This window comes from Balaenoptera borealis (assembly GCF_965194805.1).
Source record: "Balaenoptera borealis genome assembly, chromosome: 1".
In the NCBI taxonomy this organism is placed as follows: Eukaryota; Metazoa; Chordata; class Mammalia; order Artiodactyla; family Balaenopteridae; genus Balaenoptera; species Balaenoptera borealis.
The window spans coordinates 120,054,160-120,076,371 of NC_138860.1; the positions used below are offsets into that span (position 1 = coordinate 120,054,160).

The 22,212-nt window shown below is 41.1% G+C and overlaps 1 protein-coding gene across 3 annotated transcripts in view; it reads left to right on the top strand.

The window, feature by feature from the left end:
- Nucleotides 1-22,212, top strand: part of LPAR3 (lysophosphatidic acid receptor 3) — a 90,426-nt gene that overhangs the window by 65,604 nt on the left and 2,610 nt on the right. For 2 of the 3 annotated variants that reach the window (XM_082408758.1, XM_082408757.1), the window contains one exon: nt 7,856-9,674. The exons of the other annotated variant lie outside the window; for it this stretch is intronic. In XM_082408758.1, coding sequence (XP_082264884.1) covers nt 7,856-8,187 — 332 coding nt within the window. In that variant the 3' untranslated portion in view covers nt 8,188-9,674. Of the gene's footprint in view, nt 1-7,855; nt 9,675-22,212 lie in introns of those variants that run through there. 3 annotated transcript variants of the gene reach the window in all.

Below are 22,212 nucleotides of genomic sequence, written 5' to 3' on the forward strand. Positions count from 1 at the left end.
CTGAATTTCAAGCAGTCAGCCCAGGTGATTCTGATGCAGGGGGAGCGTCACATACCTCCATTCCATCCTGAGCACTCAGACACAGCTTTGCTTTAAAATATAAGACTTATCCATGCTCTTGATTAAAAATCTTCAAACAACTACCATTCTACAGCGGTCATTTTCAAACCTAGGTCAGCGAGGTTCCCAGGGGTTCCTCAGAGGTGCCTCAGTGTACGTATGTGTAGGGGGGCGGGGGGAGCACTGTAGTGTGAAGATGGGAGTGAATTCTCCATGAAGATCTTTAGTCAACTCCCCCCACCCCTTCTCCTTCTTTAGTCAGAGCAGATCTGATATTTATTGAAGTTTAACAAGAGATTTTCTTTGGGAAGTCATCCTCTACTTAAAAAAAAAAAATAATGATCTATAGAAGTAGGTTTCAATTTTTATTTTTTAATCAGGACCCCACAGTGAGAAATAATGTACATTCTCTATCATGGCCCAATACATACACATATTTTTGTGTGTAATTGAAACAAGTTTCATGAAACATACCATTACTATACTTGATGTATCCTGATGTTTTCTGTTCTATTTTATTTTTTAGAAAATTGCTGGTTGCAACCCACTAAATTGATTTCACAAGCCACTGATGAGTTGCAACCTACTAAATTGATTTCACAAGCCACTGATGAGTTGCAACTGAGCCTGAAAAAAACCTCAGCTCTTAACCTTTCTCATTAGGTTTCCTTTATGAACCGTGGAACCTAGAAATATTTTCTTAATCCTCCCATGATGCTGTATGACTCATACCATTCTAGGTGCTTGGGAGAGAGGTTAATTCATTACATACCATGGATACCTGAGGGCATTCACCTGATGAACTCCCGGTTGAAAAAGGCTTATGGGGTGTGATCTATACAATAAATCCAAACTCCTGAGAACTGCCCACAGGGCCCTTCCAGGTCTGACCCATGTTCATCTTTCAGAATTCATCTTACTTCCCTAGTCACCTTCCTGGGTTAAAACCATCCTAAACTGTTTGGAATTCCCCAAGTACATCATGCTATTTCTCACCTCTGCACAGTCATTCTTGACCTTCAATACTCAGCTCAACTGAGTGTCATTCCACCTGGCACCTTCCTGGATAGTAATCAGAATCATCGCATCCTGTTTCTCTGCCCGTCAGTGCCCGAAGGGCAGGACAGCACACTGTTTGCATCAGCAAGTGCTGCAGCTAATGCGTTACCTGGCCCCGTGTGGGCTCTTAATAAACTTCAGTTATGTTCAATGGACTCATCTTCTCTGCTACTGAGTATGGAGCTCTATACTTCATGCTGAGGACACAGACAGGTATGAGGCACAGCCTACATGCTTTGGAAGCTTGCAACAGGCCCGAGAGACAGGACGTATGTATTAAAAACTACCTCAGAATAGCACAACGCTCAAGAGTTTGCATGGGGGAATCAGGCCTGGGTTCAAATTCTGACTCTTCTTTTTGTTGGCTTCTGACTAAACCTAAGACAAACTCTTGAGCTGTTTTGAAGTTCAAATTCATCATATGTGAGACGGAAAATAAGAGTGGCAACTTCACAGGGCCATGAGTTTTAAACAATGGGTGTATGTAAAGCTCTAAGCACACTGCCCAGCCCAGAGCTCTTGGGAAATGTTAGAGTGGAATTAAGCAGGTAATATGCCCAGTGCCGTGTGGATGTTGTAGGTGGAAAATGCCAAGGAGTTGAGAGGAGGGAATGGTCACTGTGGGTTGGACGTATGGGAAAGGTCCAGTAGAGGAGCTAAGCTTAGAATGAAAAGTAGACCTTAGATTAGGAGCCAGGAAGGCATTCCTGGCAGGGCGAACCAGAGCGCCAACCAAGGCCAGTGGAGGACAGTATATGCCTTGCCTGTAGACTAGTTTCCCTGCTTGTGTTTGTACATTTCATTTATGCATAAGATGTACTCAAACATTCTTTCCAAATAGAAGCTGAAGGTATTGATCTGAAGGTGATTTTCTTGTTCTAAAGAATTCTGCCCCCTTTCTCTTTTCCATGACTTTTTTGCCAAGTGTGTATGGAGTCTACAATTTTGCTGACAGGATCAGCTTGATTAAACCATTTTGGTCAGCATAGAAAAATGGTTTGTAAAACTGGCCATACATCATAATCACCCAGGGAACTTTTTAGTCCCACAGATTTCCATGTACCACCCCAGAGAGTCTGACCATTGGCTCTGATCTAGGACCAGGGGATCTGCATTATTAAAAAGCTCCTCTGAGAATTTGGTGGCCAGCCAGCTTTGGGAACTGCTAGCTCAGAGAATTCATCTTAATCAGTTTTTAGCCATACTGTCTGATAATGGTGTCTGGGAAACCAATACATCGAATTTGTTTGAATTTTATGGGGAGTTGAAACTCATAGTTTGTAGAATTTAGCAGTTTTCTACTTGGAAAAGAGTTCAGAAGCCACTTAACCCTCTCTCTCTCATTTAGGAAAAATCTCTTCCCTTTGTGCATCTCAGGATGATCTGGGCAAAGTAAATACCCTGGCTAAGGGAGGCTCTCTGTCTGCCGAACAACAAATTCCTCTCCTAATAGCTTCATTTTCTTAAAAAGAAGTCTTACATTCAAATTCTGCCTTTTGGTACTTTTCCATTTGTCTCAGGGTGACCTTCACGATAAGTCATGCTTCTCTCTATGTGATGGCCCTTCAGGTCTTTGGGGACAGTTAACATAATGTGGTTTTCCTTTGCCTTTTCTTTTCCAAGAGAAACATGCTTGATTTCTTCCATCAGTTCCCTGATAGATACCTTTAGATCTGCTCCTATTTGTTAATGCCTGATTTAGGGGGGGAAAAAAAAATGATCCAGGCTTGGCATATGTCTCTTTGAAAGCCTTGTTTGGTCCCAGCTGTCTTGGTCTGAGCATTGAGTTTAAATACTCAAAAAACATTCATCTTAGTTTTTTCCTCTAGAATTTTTGGGAAATTGATAAGGGACTGAGTGATATATATTTCTCAGGATGTACCCTCTGCCCCTCTTTTAAGAACTGGGACAGACAGAAACATTTGTATGTTTCTGACATCTCCCACATTCTCCAAGAATTCTCCAAAAAGACGGATTCCCAAGGCCAAAACCATTCCTGACATTTTCTTCTCTTTTAAATGTTTTTGGGGACCTCATATCTGCTGCTGCTGACATACAGTAAAAACCCCCAAGGAATGAGCTGTTTAGATAAGCTGTGCCCCCACTCTGAGATGTGTTTGGAGGTAGAGCTTGGCCGCCGGTGGAGGAGTTGGGGAGCTGTAGTTTCCCAGGGTCCCTGCTCGGAGTGCAATCATCACCTCAGACAGCACCGCTGAAGCACTCATCAGCAGCGCAGCGTGTGGAGGCTGTTCTGTCAGAGACTTGCCTGTTGTTGTTCTTGGAAACAGTGTAAAGAAAAGGTCAGAAGATTTTTTTTAAAAATAAATTTATTTTATTTATTTATTTTTGGCTGCGTTGGGTCTTCGTTGCTGCGCATGGGCTTTCTCTAGTTGTGGTGAGCGGGGGCTACTCTTCATTGTGGTGCGTGGGCTTCTCATTGCAGTGGCTTCTCTTGTTGCAGAGCACGGGCTCTAGGCACGTGGGCTCAGTAGTTGTGGCTCACGGGCTCAGTAGTTGTGGCTCGCGGGCTCTAGAGCACAGGCTCAGTAGTTGTGGCGCACGGGCGTAGTTGCTCAGCGGCACGTGGGATCTTCTCGGACCAGGGCTTGAACCTGTGTCCCCTGCATTGGCAGGCGGATTCTTAACCACTGCGCCACCAGGGAAGCCCCAGGTCAGCAGATTTTTGTTGCTCTTCTTACCTGTATTTTTGTTGAAATTCTTTCTCCTTTCTTTCCTCCCCTTCCCTTCCTTCCTTCTTTCCTTCTTCATCTTTTTCGCTTCCTCCCTCCCTCCCTCCCTCCCTCCCTCCCTTCCTTCCTTCCTTCCTTCCTTTGCCAGAAATTCTTTCTGTTAGCAAAGCAAAGAATGACTTGGTTGTAATATACTGTATGCAGTTTCACAGTCAGATATGATATTCTACGAACGAGACTTTAAAGGTCAGAAGTGCCCTCCCCCCTTCCCCATCACTTGCTTTAGAAATAATATCCTTTGCAGCTCACTGCTGAGCAGCCTAGCATGTGAACAGGAGCACAGGCTCTGGGACCAGGCTGCCTGTTCAAATCCTGGCCCTTCCACTTATCATGGCTTTGAGCAGGTTACCAATTTCCCTGTGGTTCACTTTCCTCAGGTTTAAAATGAGGGTTTTATATATATAAATGAGGGTTTTATATATATATATATATATATATATATATATATATATATATATATATACACACACACACACATATATATACATATATATATATGTATATATATATGTAATAGTACCTATTTCCAAGGGTTGCTATGAGGATTAAATGGTTAATTCATATAAAATACTTACAACAGTGCCTGGTATATAACCATTGCTCAGTGAAAAGTGTGTCAGTGTTGACTGAATGAATTATTTTATGAAATTCAATGCAAAAGGAAAATGTATGTGAAGTACCACATTATGAAAAACAGGGCATCAATTTGAAATTTATTTAGAGTGTTTAGGTCCCCTGATTAATCTAAACTAGAGTTTTATACTAGGGAAAAAAGCTTTAATGATTTTTAAAAATCCAATTTTAAAAACAGTCTTTAGGAAAACATATTGGCAATTTACTTTTATCCTTTTTTCTGATGTGTGTGTGTGAAATATATCATTCAAACAAAATTATATAAGATATATGTACAGTTTAAAGAATAACACTTAAAAGAATATTAGAAATGTAAAACACCTGCGTACTTGCCACCCAATTTAATAGAACATTATCAGTGTGTTTAGAACCTCCTTTGTGCCCTATCCTGGTGGCCCCCTCTCTCCTGTAGAAATAACCATATTATAAATTCCATGTTAATCATCTTGCTTTTCTTCATGGTTTTATCACGTATGGTTATAATGTTAGACATCAAATTATTTAGATTCACTTTTTTAACTATACAATTAACATTGATTTTGATTATTAGTATACCGTTGACCCTTGAACAACAGGGGTTTGAACTGAGCGGGTCCATTTATGTGCAGATTCTTTTCAGTAAATACATGCTACAGTGCTACATAATCTGATCTGAGGTTGGTTGTATCTACAGATGTGGAATCATAGATACGAGGGCCAAATGTAAAGTTATATACGGATTTTCGACTGTGCAGGGCCCCTAACCCCTGTGTTGTTCAAGGGTCAACTTATCTGGATTCATTTCCAGCATCTTAATTTTTTCTTTATCCCATTTTTCTATGTTTTCCTCCTTTCTTATGCATTGAGACTTTTTTTTTTCCTTTCCTTTACTTGCATCCTTCCCCCTCCATTGGTTTGGAAGTTATATACACTATTAAATTTTGACATGCATATTTAACTAAGTATAAAGTTTATCAATATTTCTCCCTCCTACCCATTAACACAAAAACCTTGGAACACTCCCACTAGGATTTCTTTGGAATTCTGCAATCTCACACAGAAAGGACTCTTCACATCAAAGTTGGTAGCTACAGCTTTTGATGTCTGCTTTGTTTAGTTCTTCCCTCCTGACAACATAGTAACCCTGTCTCAGAAATGGCAGAGAGAACAAAAGTGTTACTGTTATGGGAAATACAGACCATTGGAGCTGGATGCAGCCTTAAAGGTTATCTAAATTAGTGTTTTTCAAACTTTTTGACTAATCCCAACAGTCAAGAATAATATTTTATTTTAGAACCAATGCACACATAAATATAGTATATAAAACTGAAACAAAAGTTTCATGAAACAATACTTCTCTTGGCCTGTGTAATATACTCTGAGCTATTCCATTCCATTTGCATTTCCATTCTTTCATTAAAAAAAAAAAGAAACTTTTCCAAATTCATTAAATTGATTGCATACTCACTAAGGTGCCTTGGCCCACAGTTTGAAAAACCCAGAACTTGCCTAACGTCCTCAATTTACAGTTTAGGAAGATGAAGCCCAGACCGATGACATGGATCTTCCAGAGCTGTACAGTAAGTGAAGAATTAGGACCCAAATCCCTGATATTTTGTCTCTAAGTTCACTTCTTTCTTCACGTATGTCAGCCAAACCAAAAATAATACAGGATGGAGAAAAAAGGGAGCCACTGGAGAGCTGTAGTTATGAAATGGGAAATGAAACCCCCTGAGAACTCCTGCACATCTACTTTTGGCAGATGTCTTTGACAAAGCATCTCATGATAACCACTGCTGAGTGAACCCAACACGGGATTAGACACCACTTTTCATTACCTCTGACTCTTAACAACCACTTCGTAAGTCGGGATCATTATCCTTATTAAATAAGGGAACGGAGGCTCAGAAGAGTAATTTGCCTTACTAGCAGCGTGTAAGGTGAGGAGCTGGGCGTAGCTGTCTGACCCCACAGCTCACGGAGTTTCACGGCCTCATACTGCCTCTTTATAATTCTTGACTTGACTTGCTTATTATTATATCTCTCAGAAGGAAGATAAAGCACCAAGAGGAATACTGTCCAGGTCTGACTCTAACCCGGAAGAGTAACTAGTTGGTGATAACGGTTCACAGACTTGCTTGTTTGTTCTCTCTCTCCCATTAGCACTTTTGTTCCCACACCGCATGGTCTTCGCCTCATTCACTGTCTAGTACAGTTCTTGGCACATTGAAACCTCACAATGACTATTTTTTCAGTGGATAAGTAAGGGCCTTCAGAAATCATAAGGACTTTGGGAGAAGGAAACCACGTCCCAGTATGAAGGCAGGTCCCATAGTGGCCCAGTGTACAGCCTGTGGAGGAAGACTGCCTAGGTTCAAAATTCAATGTCCCTTACAAGCTATTTGCCTGTAAGCAAGTTACTGAACTTCTCTTGTGCCTCAGTTTCCTGAGGATGATAATGATGTCTATTTCAGAGTGTGGTTCTGTGAGTTAATAAAGGGAAGCGTTGATGTGTTAGCTGTCATTGTTATCTGATGTTACCATGACTAAGTAGGGAAATATTGAACATGTGTCTCATATTTTAGGAAAAACATACCAGAAAGTTTGAGGTAAGCTAAGTATGATCATATGGGTAGAGACTCAGAACAGACCCCCCCCCCTTCATGTGCCATTGGTGCTAAAATTATGCTAAATAAATAAATGTGCTAATAAAAAGCACACCTCTATCTCATCATGAAAGAGAAAGATTTATTTCTGACAAAAATATCTCAGCCTAGAACAGATTATTAGGCAGATGGCCTATGAATATGTCAAAAAGAATTCAGTGCTTACTCAGCATCAACATGGATTTGTAAAGAATACAGTTTTTGAGCAGGTGACTTGATTAAAAGACTAGGAGACTCCCATAGATGCAATGCGTCATATTTTCAGGAAAGCATTTGGAACGTCTGATTTGGAGAACAGCAGAGTGCAGGGTTGAAGTGTGTGAGTCTTCCCCACATAGACCCTGGGATTTGGCCTCAGTCTTCTCACCTGCAGAGTGTGGATAATGACCGCACAGCCTCCTAGTGTGATTCGGAGAACAAACAGAAATAAGGTCCGTGTTGTGCTCAATAAGTAAGAGATAAGTGTAAGCCCCTAATTACGGTACCTGGGTAAGCAGATAAGAAGGTGAAGTGGAACGTGGTTAATAGCCTGTTTGCTTCTAACAAGCCCAGTCTCAAATGCTCAGAGGAAGGCTGGAAGTTTGCTTTGCAGTTGTCAGAACAAATCCTCAAGGTCCCTTGACACCACTGACCGAAGACCGGGCGAGAAGAAACCCAAATAATTAGCCTGAGGTCTGAGTGCCTGTTGCTTCCTCTCTCTCCCTCCAGGGGCCTTTGTCGTGTGCTGGACACCAGGTCTGGTGGTTCTGCTGCTCGACGGCCTGAACTGCACGTGGTGCAACGTGCAGCATGTGAAAAGGTGGTTCCTGCTGCTGGCGCTGCTCAACTCCGTCATGAACCCCATCATCTACTCCTACAAGGATGAGGACATGTACAGCACCATGAAGAGGATGCTCTGCTGCTTCTCGCAGGAGAAGCACCCGGAGCGGCGGCCCTCCCACATCCCCTCCATGGTCCTCAGCCGGAGCGACACGGGCGGCAGCCAGTCTATGGAGGATAATAGCGACCGAGGCCAGGTCTGCAACAAGAGCAGCTCCTAGGCTGCAACGCCCCTCTGCCTGGCCCAGCCTCCTCGGGCAGAACTGTTCAGAACGGTTACCTGTCTCCAACTAAGCCCACGTAGTGTTATCTGAGCTCTGAATGAGTCACTGGGAAATTTTTTTACAAATTGTTTTCCATCATTTAAAAGCATGGGCAGGAAAGAGAGGACACGATGCATTTAGAGAAAACGCACAGAAAGAGGGAAGGCAGCGCCGTGGATTCCTGCCTGACATCCCGTGAACCCCTTGGAGCATCGCCCACCAGGCCGTGCATCCTGGGCTCTGCCACCATCTTGTAGCCATTCTCTTTGTGTTTCCAAAGGATGCTGTTAAAGCGCTTAGGCCAAAATCAATAAAAACGTTACTTGAGCCACCTCATGTAGCTGCTTGGAAAACCTATGTAGTTCTTTCTGCATACATTTGAAATTTTAAAAAATGCTTCAGCAGTGATGTTTTTCTCCTCAAACAAATCATGGCCAGTAGCTAGGTGTTCAATAGGAATCTCAGAATAACAAATCAGTCAGGGCTCCAGATTAATTAACTTGATTTTTAACTGAAAGAACATTCTGAGGAAAAAGATTTACTTTGAAGTAATAACAAAAAAGGTAAATGTTAAAAACTCTTCTTGCAGGAAAAAAAAAAAAAAGAGGCCTTGATGTGGTCCTCTCAGTGTGCGTGCGTGTGTATACACACCTGTATATTTACACACTTCAAATTTGTATTTAAAGACATCACAGACAGTGATGGTGAAATAAATTCACTGACCACCTAGACTTTCCCATCTAGGACTACAGTTGTAGAAATGACCTGTTGTGCTCTAGAATAGAAAGAGGTGATTTGTTTGAAAACAGACATTCAGCAGGGTAGAGAAGTATATTAGCATGCGGGCTGAGTTCCTTGCATATAGGATCAAACATGAGCTTAAATGAGTCTTCCTATCCAGTTCCTTCCATGCCACTAGTGACTTGTCAGATTTAGTATTTAGAATAATTTTCACACCTCATATTTTACCCACAATTATTGACATGTTTCCACTACTTGTTTTACTTGTGGACTGAATTTTGATCTGTGTTCTATTTAAAAGTTTTCTCCTTCAAAGACCTAAGCAGGCAACATGAAAGGCAAGTCAGTAAGAAAAAAAAAAAGTTTTATATACATAGGCTACTGACCAGAGTTTTCTATGTAAAGCATATAGAATATCTTCTGATTCTAAAATGAGAATAACTTCAAGGCAGATATTATAGTATTTATGTAGTTTGCAAAAGAAGTTTACATTTTTTTTTGCTATTGTGGTGTAACATTTATGTGCAAGAACTACTTGTAATAAAAGGATTTGAGAAGTCATGCTTTTAGATATAATGGCCTAAAATAGAGAGTAGTATGATTTGAAGGTATAGATTTCACAAACTGTGTAGTAAGTAGGTCTATCTGTAGCTTATACCAAAGCTACCTATAAAATAAAATAAAAAAAGAGGATCTGTTTTCTATTGTTGGAGGTGCATTATTACTTTGTGTATTTTCTAAGTAAAAATATAATTTGTGGTAACTATAGCACATGTTTCTATTGCAGAAGAAAAATCAGATTTGCCAGGAAGTACATACTCTCAGTGTTTTATGTAAGCATTTTGAATCTACAGCTGGGCAAAGGGTGGAGAATTGAGATTGAATTTCCATCCCTGAATAGCTACTAAGGGATCTTTAAAGGTTTTATTTTGAGCAAAGCACCATTTTTAGTACCCTGCAGCAGAGTGTCATGTTCAGAATGGTGTCTGGAGGGGATCCAACTATGGAGACTCGGGGTGGAAATATATAGCTTTTGTTTTTATGCACACACATATCTCAGCACTGGTGCAAGAGTAGAGGAGTCACGTATATTTGCAGATGACAAGTGCCAGCCATCACAGGGCTCACCAAGAACACAGCAAACCCATCTCTTAGTTGGGAAAAAAAACCAAGAAAAGAATGTTCCTATTCAAATCCTAGGACCCCGAGTTTATCTGCAAGTCATTGTGATGATGGTGCTACAAATTTGATCTAGACCTTTTCAGACCAGCCCTTGACTCAAAGCATGGGCTACTCCCAAGCCAAGCAAGATTTCATTTTCTCCTTAGCTTTGTAGCACTGTCCAAGGTGTTCTGTTAAATCTATGTGGGTGAGAGAATTTAGTCCTTCATGAAGACTGCCTGCTTGGAAAGAGAGAATTTTTTGGAAGTAAACTGAAGTTTCTTGGTGAAATTTTTTTTTAAGTGACTGGTAGACTTGAGGCCATAATGTAACTTTTAGAAGCCCCTAAGCACTGAAATGATGATGCCTCCATTTGTGTAATTCCAAATAAAAACAGTACTTTAACCATAGAACAAATGTAAGCCTTGAACAAAACTCTAACTTCCTTCACAGTTAGCACTTTGATGCTTTTTATAAATGTTGACAATCAAAATTTAGCAGTTTCGATGCCCCTGCTGCCCTGGCACCCTGAGTTTGGATGGTCCAGGATCAGGGCCTGGGAGGGCCCAGCAACAGCAGCATCAGGCAGTGGGGGGACCGGGGAGGCATGGGGGGCGAGCTCTTTTCATCTGCCGGTGCTGCCCCACATGGACTACAAGGCATGCCGCGCCCCGTGCTTGTAGACTAACTGTAGGACGTTGAGAGTGTTTTGTTCTTATTAGCTCATCAATTCTCTCATCATTCAGGGAGTGGGGGCAGTAAGAATGCTTGGCCCTCTTTTAATGGATTGACTTAGGCATAATGAAGGCAAGCCCCATGAAGACATTCATGAAGGTGACTTAACGACAAACACAAGCCCTGTTAGAACCTGCAGTGAAAATAACCAGAGCGTTGTTCTACACGATGATGCATCTCACGGCATACTAAAAAGAATTTAAAACACACAAAAACAGATCTGACTTCTGGGATGTTTACCAGAGAATTCTATCCCCTTGGTGGGCCACTAAATGTGAGCTTAAATTGGAAACTCCTAGAGCTCCTTCCAACTTTACACACTGTCTTTCAGGCATAGGAGTTGGGGTTAGAATCACTTAAAGACATGAAGGAGCTTTAAGAGAAGATGCATTTTGTGAGGGATGCTCTCCTGAACACATCACATAATTTACAATACTCATAATGTAAGACTGGTTTTCACAGAGGACTAAACATTAGGATGGGAGATGCTGTTGCTGTAGGGTTTTTTTTTTTTTTTTTTTTTGGCCCTAATCCTCTATCTATTTTTACATCATTCTCTCTAGTGCCTTTTAGAGTGTGCTCTCTCCTAAATAAATAGATGGTAAAGTTTTAATGGCAGTGGTTAAGGGTTCAGAGTATTTTATTATATATAACTTCTGAGCTAAAGGTTTATGGTTCAAACAATAGTACAATGGTCACTAAAATCACATGAGGAGATGCCAGTACACGTGAATAAGAGGGTGGGTCATGTTATGCTATATATATAATGCAGTACCTCTGCATGTCAATCCATGAACATGGTTTGCAATTTACTGGGTCAGCCAATTTTGGAATTTGCAATTCTTGCCAGCTTTTTAGAGAGTTGCAACTTTATAAAAAATTTTCTGTATTAACAACTTCAAGTTTACGTAATTCAAATTTCCACAAGCTGCATCTGTATTGTATTTGTTACTGAGATTAGCACTTACACATTCTTTGTTAGTCGTAAGGTCGTATTGAAGAAAAGGGAGTGGCACCTGTCAGAAGTCCATGTTACATCTTTGTGCATATTAGAAAACACTGTCCCTTCCTCAAGACACTTTACCTGCATCTATTGGAAAGCATCTAATACATTTTGTATTAGAACTTTTGTTAGAACTTTACTACTACTTGTCAGACAACTGTCCTAACACATATGAATGTTCACAGTATGATTGGCACACATAGAGTTGTTCAGTTCACCACTCACCCAAATGTAATGACAACCATCTTAAAGAAAGCACAAGATTGAAATTCAGAATACCTAGGTTCTGAGTTCTGTTCTGTTCTGTCCTAAACTATGTATGAAATTCTAGATATGATTGCTGATCTCCTAAATGATAAGCTTAAATGATCTGTAAGGGCCTTTTCAGCTCCAAAATTCTGTCATTCTATACATCAGCTCCCAGATGTGAATCATGGAAAGAACCCCAAGTCTTTGGATTCGTTGGGTTTTACTCCTTGCATAGGGATTTCAAATAAAAGGAGCTCTGTTTTTATTTATTGCAGTGGTTCTCAAGCTTTAGTGTACGTAAGGATCACCTAGGGGAGACCATTTAAAATCTATGAGATTGAGGCAGGTGTGAAATGTGTAACTGTAAACCCATCATCAATACGAGAAGGAATTTCTGGAATACAATGGAACTGCTCATCAAAATGGAGAACCTAAGAGACTTGAAGATCTGCTTATGTGTGCTAAAGTGAACTTAAATTCAAAGTGTGTGAGTCAATGTTTACTCCGTCAAGGCAAATGGGAACCCACAAATTTACTTTTACATGTAATTTAACCAAAATCTTTGAATAGTCCCTAGGTGCTAGGGAACAAACAAGCAAAAAGTCCCTGCCATTAAAAGAATGAACAAAATCATAAATTAAACATACACACAAGTAATTGAAGGGAAATAAAATGAAAGGGAGCTGAAAATATTAAGGATGGACATATGTGGAGGTAACCATCCTCCAGATATCACTTGGAACATTGTTTGATATTGGTGTTGTATTTTTTAGATCCGGCCTCTGTAATATAATTCTTAATATAGAATTCTCCAAGACCTAGGGGAAGAAAAAGAAATCACATAAAGGGGCTACTCTGGGGGTTAAAATCAGTTTAGAATTTATGGGTTGGGGATCTGGTACTGATCATCTAAACTAGACTTGTCTTTTTCTTAAGTGGACACCTGACCACAGGTTTATATAAATTAAGAGATGGGATATTTCAGTCAGTCTTCAGTTTGTAAAACAGAAACCGCTCTGGGTACTTGAAGCAGGAAGGTATTTAAAATAGGCAATTAGGTGCTTATAAAATAGTTGGAAAGGCTAGAGGAGCAAAGGTGAGGGAAGCCCATTGTTAGCTCTCAGGTTTGCAGCTAACCTGTAGGGAATTATTGCCACACAGGTCAGGAACTTGTGGAAGCTGCTTCCTGAGGGATACTCAGAGGCCACTGCAAAATCTAACATCTGCTGCTAGGGGAAGAATATGGCTTCTGCTTCCCTTCTGCCCTCCTCATCTCTTGTCTTTGGCACTGGCAGAATCTAAACTGGGATATTTGCTGGCTTTGTATTCTGGGAAATAGAATTCCCAGGCTTCCAACCTTTCAGATTCAGGGGAGAGCAGAGAAAGGACCAGCAATCCAGCTGACTGCTGGCAGACAATACAGCAGATGGAAAAAGAAAAAAGGAAGGGAGTGGGTCATCTTGGCTTCTGAGACTTTTGCCTTTCGGAGATATGGGTCCTATTAGTTTATCTTGACTGTGGGTAGAAGATAATATAACTAGTTCTCGAGTAAGGGATGAAAATTCTCTAAAAAGTAAAGTGTTGGTATGTGTAACTTATGGGTTCCCCCTTATAGTATATGGATCTTCTGAAGGCTGAATGGGTAAATAAGACAAAAAAGAACATAAGAGCATGGTTTACTTATTGGCTATTCATTATCCAAACCTGTGATATCAAAACTGAGATTAGAGCACGAGAAATAAAATATGTGGTCACAGTTGATATACAGCCGTGGCAAATTTAGCACTACTTAATCTTTCCTTTAGATTTCCAGATGATGAGAAGAGGACCTTGAAACAATAATGAGTGAGCCAAGGTAGGTGTAAAATGCAGATGTGCAAAGTTATTTAAAAGTCAGAACTGTGTGTTCCATGGCCTTAAAAGATGCAATGGATCAAGCCTTTTCTAGAGCTGAATGGTAATAGATCTAAGTTTCAGAGTTTGGTTTTTTGGGGGTAAGTAACACTAAAGTTGCTTCTTTTGATGGAAATAAGGGCCTGATTTATGCATCGTTGTGAGGAAGTTGTAATGTAGGGATTATCTTGATTTTACAAATGAGGAAACTGAAGACCACAAGATTGAATGAGTACTTAAGTGACTGAGTCAGGATCAAACTTAGCGAGCTAAGTTCTGCTTCAGAGGTTCTTCTCTATTGAGAAAATTTTCCTACCACTGTATATAACTTCAGATTTCAAAGAGCCAATGTTTACTGATAATAGGTTAGCCATTTTAGGGACTGAGAACGTTTATGCTCATTGAGCAATTCAACTTCTAAGAATGTATGCTAAAGAAATGATTCTAAATTAAGAAAAGGTTTATTACACAAAGGTGATCAAAACAACATGATTTATAACACTCAAAACTTCTAAACAATGTAAATATTCAAGCATGTGACAAATGTAAGGCATTGTAGTCAAACACATGGACTCTGGACTCAAATTGCCTGCATTCATATCTCAGCCATTTCACTTACTAGCTCTGTGACTTTGGGCAATTCCTCTGTGCATTAAGTTTCTCACCTATAAAATGGGGATCAAGATTCTACCTCCCTCACAGAGTTGTTGTAGATTCAATAAATTATATGTCAAGCATTTAGAACAATGCTGGGCACTGTGTAAGTGCACTGATTGTTATTGATGGAATGCTATTTGGCGATTTTAAGTTATGGGTATGGATAATCTAATAACATTGAAAAATGTGTATGATGTAGGATATGCCAATGGATTGGATATGGCAACAAGAGATTTGTCTTAAGACAACTTCAAGTGTTTTGATCCAAACCACTACAAAAATGGGATTTCATTTTACGATGGAGAAGGTGGTAGGAGCAGCAGATTTGGGGATGAGTAGGAATCAGGAATTCAGGTTCAGTGTGATACTAGATGTTGCAGAGGTACATGCAGGTGGAGATGTCGAGAAGGCAACTGGAGAAACAAATCTGCTGCTCGGGGAGAGGTCCAGGCTGGAGATATTAATCTTGGAGCCACCAGTGTATGAATAGTATTTATAACCACGAGGCTGGACTAAATCACATGGAGAGTAAGTGTAGATGGATTAACAGATTTGAGAACTGACCCGTGGGCATTTGCAATGTTGGAGGTCAGAGAAATGAGGAGTCAGTTGAGGAGACTGAGGAGGGGCAGCCAGTGGTGTAGGGAGAGAACCAAGAGTCAGTGAGACCCGGGGGTGATCAACTGTATCAAATGCTGCGACTTGAGGCTTGAGAAGTGACTGCTGATTTGGCCTTGGAGGTGTTTGGTGACCTGACAAAGCTGTTTCAGTACCTTGGTGGTGAAAGCCCAGTTGGAGGGGGTTCAAGAGAGATTGGGAGGAGAGGAGAGGAGACAAGTGACGACTGTTTTTTTTTTTTTTTTCAGCCACGCCACGCAGTATGCGGGATCTTAGTTCCCTGACCAGGGATCAAACCCGTGCCCACTGCAGTGGAAGCGCGGAGTCTTAACCACTGGACCGCCAGGGAAGTCCCAGGACTAGTTATTTTTAAATTACTGTTTTTATTTTCCTAAAAAGACACCAGAGAAATGGGGCAGTAGCTGGAGAGGTATGTGAGGTTGAGGGGTGGGGGGTGGGATTTATTTTCAGATGGGAATTATTACAGCTTATTAGCTGCTGGTGGGAATGCTGCAGTAAAGAGGGAGTAAGTGATGATTCGGGAGAGTCATGGCGATAATTGCTGAAAGGAATGGGCTCCAGGATATAAGTGGAAGTTTTGGCCTTTGACAGCAGTGGGGACATTCCATTCCTAGTCAGAGGGGGGAAGACAAGGTATGCACACAGGGAGCTGGAAGATATGTTGATGGGGGTGTGTTCACTTTTTTCCCCATCTTATCAGTGAGTGAGGGCTTCCCATCCTTAGCAGAGAATAAAGATAAGGCAAGAGGAGTTGGAGGTTTGAGTAGAGAAGAGGAGGTGAGAAATCACTGTCCAAGGGAGTAGGCCAGTGAGTGGACCAGGGGATTTAGTAGGGCTGCTGGACCAAGGCCCACCCAGTGAGATTTAAGACCATTCAGAAAGTTCATGTGTTTCCCTTCAGCCTGACTAGTTGCCTGGCTGCAGTCGTGGTGCAGACAGAGAGTTGAATTGTTTGTCACGTCTGGGCTCCATCCTAACCAATTAGATCAGAATCTCTGGGACTTGGCCCAAGCCGTGGGTACATCCAAAGTGATTGCCATGTGTGGCCAGAGTTCAGATCCATGGATTAAAGCAAGAAGGTGAAGGGAAGGTTCACAGAAGAGCCTGAGATCCAGGACACCCTGTTGTGAAAAAATTCAGCGTCTGTTTAATAACCTAACTCTGGGCTGAAATTTTAACTGAGAAGAGAAGGCAAGGTAGGGGAAACTAACATTGATGGAGTACCCATTATGAGTTAGGAATTGTGTTGTGCCCTATATACTTAGTACCCAGAATCAGATAAGAATTAGATAAGAATCTTGGAGATAAGAATTTTAACCTCTACTCTATAGTAAATAAGCTGAGATTTAGACAGGTGATGTGAGTTGCCCTCAGCTCCACTGCTAATAAGTCGTCAAGCCAGGATTTAGGTCCAGAACAAATTTACTCTAAAGTTTTGTGTAAGATTTCGTGGAAGATGTGAGACTTGAGCTGTGTGCTAAAGGAGGAGTATGGTTTTGATTTCGGAGAGGCAAGAAGGCTTCCCAGCTAGAGGGATACTGTGAGAAAAAAGGGCATGGAGTCAAGAAAGAACATGATGATTACAAGGAAAATTCAGGAAGAAAGGCGCCTCCCATGGCCAGGTGGGTTGAAGTAAATGAAGGAACAAATGATTCAACCAACCAACCAAGTGAGGGAGTGTCAGACAGCTGGGCAGCCTGCCAGCATACTTAGGGCCCCAGGAAGTTGCATCGCAGAACTGCTAAGCAAACGTTCCCTGCATTGTTTGTACAATTCATTATTTTTAAGAAATGTTAGCTGTTGGGCTCCACTGAGATGAAAGATGGCCTCTGAGTATAATCTCATTATCATCTGTCACCCTGGCTGGGGAGCTTTATGTGTCTGCAGAATCTTAGAATCTATACTTCTCTAGCTTTAATCTCAGGGTCGATATCCCAACACAGCACTGCTCATAATAAATAGCTAGTAGTAAATGATAAAGTAGGCTACTGTGTTTTATTTTATTTGGCTTTCAAGCCAATCAGTTTTATAGCTGTCTGAGTGCTGAAAAAGAAATTCTGGAGACAGCAAAGAATCATATGAAAAACTAGAACACACTGACAAAAAGAATCTTTATCTCCGCCGCCTCCCCCATGGAAAGAGGCCCTAGATAGACTGTTGATTATGCATCTAATAAGGCGGCTGCTCACGGAAATGGTCCTTTTGATTGGTTTGCAGAGTACCTATTTTATGCCCCTTTGGCCAGTAATACAGCTTCTCATAGGCACCTGTGTGGTGTACTCGGTGATGACATTGGTTTGCTTGCCTTCTCATAGAGATTTTTTACTTTGAGGATATGAAAAATCATAATTCCTGAAGTGGTAGCAAGAGAAAAAAAGAGAGATATGAAAAATAAAATAGCATCTGTCCTCAATAGTAGTGCTGATTAGAAAGCTGAATTTCTCCTCTCTCTGCCTAGTTATTGCTTTTGGAAATATATGTGGTTCAGATAAGGTGGAAAGTATTTTGCCTGCCCTGCGGTGGAAACGAAAGTATAAATGATCCAATCAAAAAGAAGGCAATAAATTCAACATATAAGGCCACATTTAAGTATACTTGTTATGCTCGTCTGACTTTCAGTTTCTGACCAAGAAAGTTTTTTTATTTCAAGTCATTCATTAATGCAACATGCTCTCACTATTCATTCATTCACTGAGCATACTTTCAGAGTATCTACCTTGAAGCAGACAGTGTGCTGGCTACTGAGAAAGATACCGAGGAAAATGAGATTGACTCTAAGCTCAAAAAGAGCTTACATTAGTGACTCAGCCTCTTCCAGTAGATATTCATGGGGCAAGAAAGGGGCTAAAATCAGTGGTTGCCCACACTGTCCAAAATGTATCGCCAGAGTTATACCCAAAAGTGCTGTATGGCTTGCCATTGCACAACGTACAGGCTATGGCATAAAATTCACTGTTGTTATGCAACTAACTGGAATTTTCCTAAGAACCAGTGACTGCAAGGGCATTTGCCTGTGATGTGCACATTTTATATAGATTATGTGAACAAGTTATAGGCATACTTTAAAGAAATTATTATTGCTATCCCAAGGTGTATTTCTTGATTTTCATTTCCTTTATTATTTAAAAAATTTTAAAACCCATTTGATTTCCCCTACAGAAGTCTATGCAGAAAGTCAAAAGGTGTCTAGCTAGAGAGGAAGAGTTAGGGGAAACTGGGAGGGCTACGACAGATGTAACCTGGACTGTTAAGGAGCGGCTCACTGTCATCGAGTGGAGGGCATGTCAAGTTAAATACCGACTCTGGCACCGCTGAGGACCAGCCCCTTGCTTCCACGACACCAAGTCTCTTGGTTGCCGCTTCTCAGTCTCTTTTGCTGGTTTCACTCTTCTCCCTGGCTCCTCAACGCTGACGGGCTCTGCCACCGGTCCAGTTCTCTTTTCTATCCACCTCCACTGTGTTGGTCATCTCATCTAGTCACATGGCTCTAAATACCATATATATGCCGACAGCTCCGAAATTTTTATCTGTAGCCAAGACCTCTCTGTCTCTCTCTCAAACTCTAAACTCATATAGAAAATTCTCCCTTGAGGGAGAGATAAATTAGGAGTTTGGGAAACATATACACACTACTATGTATAAAATAGGTAAACAACAACAACCTACTGTATAACACAGGGAATTATACTGTACTCAACATCTTGTAATAACCTATAATAGAAAAGAATCTGAAAAAAGATATATATATGTACAACTGACTCACTTTGCTGTGCACTTGAAACTAACACAACATTGTAAATCAACTATGCTTCAATTTTTAAAAATTGGGGAAAAAAAAGAAAATTCCCGGGACTTCCCTGGTGGCGCAGTGGTTGAGAATCTGCCTGCCAATGCAGGGGACACGGGTTCGAGCCCTGGTCCGAGAAGATCCCACATGCTGCGGAGCAACTGGGCCCGTGAGCCACAACTACTGAGCCTGCGTGCCACAACTACTGAAGCCCACACACCTAGAGCCCGTGCTCTGCAACAAGAGAAGCCACCACAATGAGAAGCCCGCACACCGCAACTAAGAGTAGCCCCCGCTCGCCGCAACTGTATAAAGCCCCCAGGCATCAACGAAGACCCAACGCAGCCAAAAATAAATAAATAAATTAATTAATTAAAAAAAAGAAAATTCCCCTTTGAATGTCTAGTATACATTCACTCCCACCCCACACCTGATCTACTCACAGCCCACCCTGTCTCAGTTGATGGTAACACAATTCTTCAGGTTGCTCAGGTCAGCAATCTTAGTGCCTTCCTTCACTTCTTTTTCCTTCACACCCCACATCCAATATGTCAACAAATTGCCTAAGCTCTTTTTATCATAAAAGCAGAATCTGCCCACTTTTCACCACCTCCAGTGCTACCTCCTGGTCTGAGCTACCTTTGTCTCTTGCCTAGATTCCTACATAGCCTCTGATTGGTCTCCCTGCTTCTACCCTTCCCTTCTTCCCATCTATTCTCCACACGGTAGCCAGAGTAATCTTTTTAAAATTCACGTTAAATCATGTCATCCCTCTGCTCTTAACCTTGCAATTGCCTCCCATCTTATTAAAGAGATGCTAATGACCTTCAAGATCTAGCCCTGTCACCTCTCTACCTCTTTCCCGTCTACTCTCCCCCTCGCTTACACCACTCCAGTTACATCATCTCTTGCTTGTCCTTGAACATGTCAGGAATGCTCCCACCTCAGGGCCTTTGCACTGTTGGTTTCTCTGCCTGAAATGGTGTCTCCCCATATATCTGCATATCCCTCACCTCCTTCAAGTCCTTACTCAAATGTCTCCTTCTTCATGAGGTCTGCCCTGACCAGGTATCTAACGTGCAGCCCACCCCACGCCCGGCACTGCCCTTCCCCCTTCCCCCACTCCATTTTTTTGGTGGTACTTATCCCCTTCAATAAGGCTCCTTCCACTAGAACCTAAGCTCCATGAGGCAGGGATTGGTGCCTATTTTGTTCAGTGATCCATCCCAAGCACTTAGAACAGTGCCTGGCAGATAGTAAATGCTCAATAAATATTTGAATATAAATAAAGATGAATGAATGTATTATATGCAGGAGGAAACCTCCTTTTACGGACTATATCTACCACATTTGTGTTCATATAGTCCTAAGGGAACATAGGAACACTCTTCTGAACATCTGCTAGACACACAAATTCTAGTATTCTAAACACTTAACATTTTTTTGCGTGTTTGTTATAAACTGGGCACCGTGGGAAGTACTCTACATGCACTTCTCTTTTAATCCTCACAACCCAATGAAGAAACTTGGAATGATGTTACCTCCACTTTATAGACAGGGGTACACCAGCTCAGAAAGACTAAGTAATTTTCTCAAGCCACACAGCTTATACATATAGAATAGTTTCTTAACCACTCTACAAATCCACCTCCTTTAAGTAAAGACCTACTGTCAGAATTCACTCTTTGAGATTCATTTTTCAATGATTTGTTTAAAGTCCTAAGAGGATTCCTACCCAGCTGTTTGAAACTGGCAGTGGAAAGACCTTAGAAGTGGGACCAATGAGTCAGGCAAAACCGTAACAAGAATGCCAGAATTCAATTGGGTACCATTTTAATCACTAACCCTAAGAGTTGATGAGCCTAACAGATTGAAAGGATATGAAAAGAATCCAGGATTCTGAAGTTCAAATGTCTTTAGAGATAACCAGAAAATATATTTTTATATGTTGAGTTAATAAATGCAAAACCTCATCAAGTGAAGTGTGTAGTCCATGTGGGAGGAGGGTTGGTGCAGACTTCTGTGAGGAGTTAAACAAATTCAGTAAAGCAGAATGTAAACTCAGGGCTTGATTATGAGGCAGCCTCATCCGAAGGGCATTGATGGCAATGCTATAAATAGAACTACTATGTCCCTGCAGTGTTACCATCAGAAAGGCACCCTTTGACCACCTCTAGGCATTACCGCGTGATTCACTGGAATGACAGCTCCTTTGTGCAGATAGTGGGTTGAACGGTGGTCCCCAGAGAGACATGTCCATGTCCAAATCCCTGGAATGTGTGCATGTTACCTTATGTGGGAAAAGTCTCTTTGCAGATGTAATAAAATTAAGGATCTTGAAATGAGATCATCCTGGCTGGACTACCTGAGTGGGCCCTAAACCCAGTTGCAAGAGTCCGTATAAGAGACAGAAGAGGAGACACACAGAGGAGGTGATGTGAAGATGGAGGCAAAGATTGGAGTGATGTGGCCGCAAGCCAAGGAATGCCTGGAGTCACCAAAGCTGCAAGAGGTGAGGAAGGATGCTCCCCTCCAGCCTCCAGAGAGAGCAGGGCCCCGCTGACACCTTCATTTCAGACTCTGAGCTTCCAGAACTGGGAGAGAATAAATGTCTGTTGTTTTAAGCCACCCAGTTTGTGATCATTTGTTACAGCAGCCCTAAGAAAGCAATACAGACCTTAAGCATCACTCAACCACAGGCTGGTTTAGATTTAAGTATGGATGTGTTTAAGGAAATCAGCCTGTGGTATATTAATATTTTGTGTGAAGGAGAAGCATGTATTTGGTATTTCATGTGCCTGCAGTGTTTAACACAATTCGGCCTAATTTTTAAATTACCAGATTTTAAATTCCAACTTATAATGTGCGAATAATTGCTTTCAATTTTGTTATAATCTTACTAAGTTTATACACAGTATTGAAATATTAAAAGAAGTTAAGGTCAACCTTACTTATAAGTTTGAATTATGATGACTCCTTGTTATTTGAATACTCAGGAAGGTTGTGTTAGTTCAGTCAAAACATGGAAATAATAATTTAAAAAAGAAATAGAATACATTGATTTATAAATGCAATTTAAAATGCTTGAAGGTGTTAGTTTAGCTAAGCTTAGAAACAG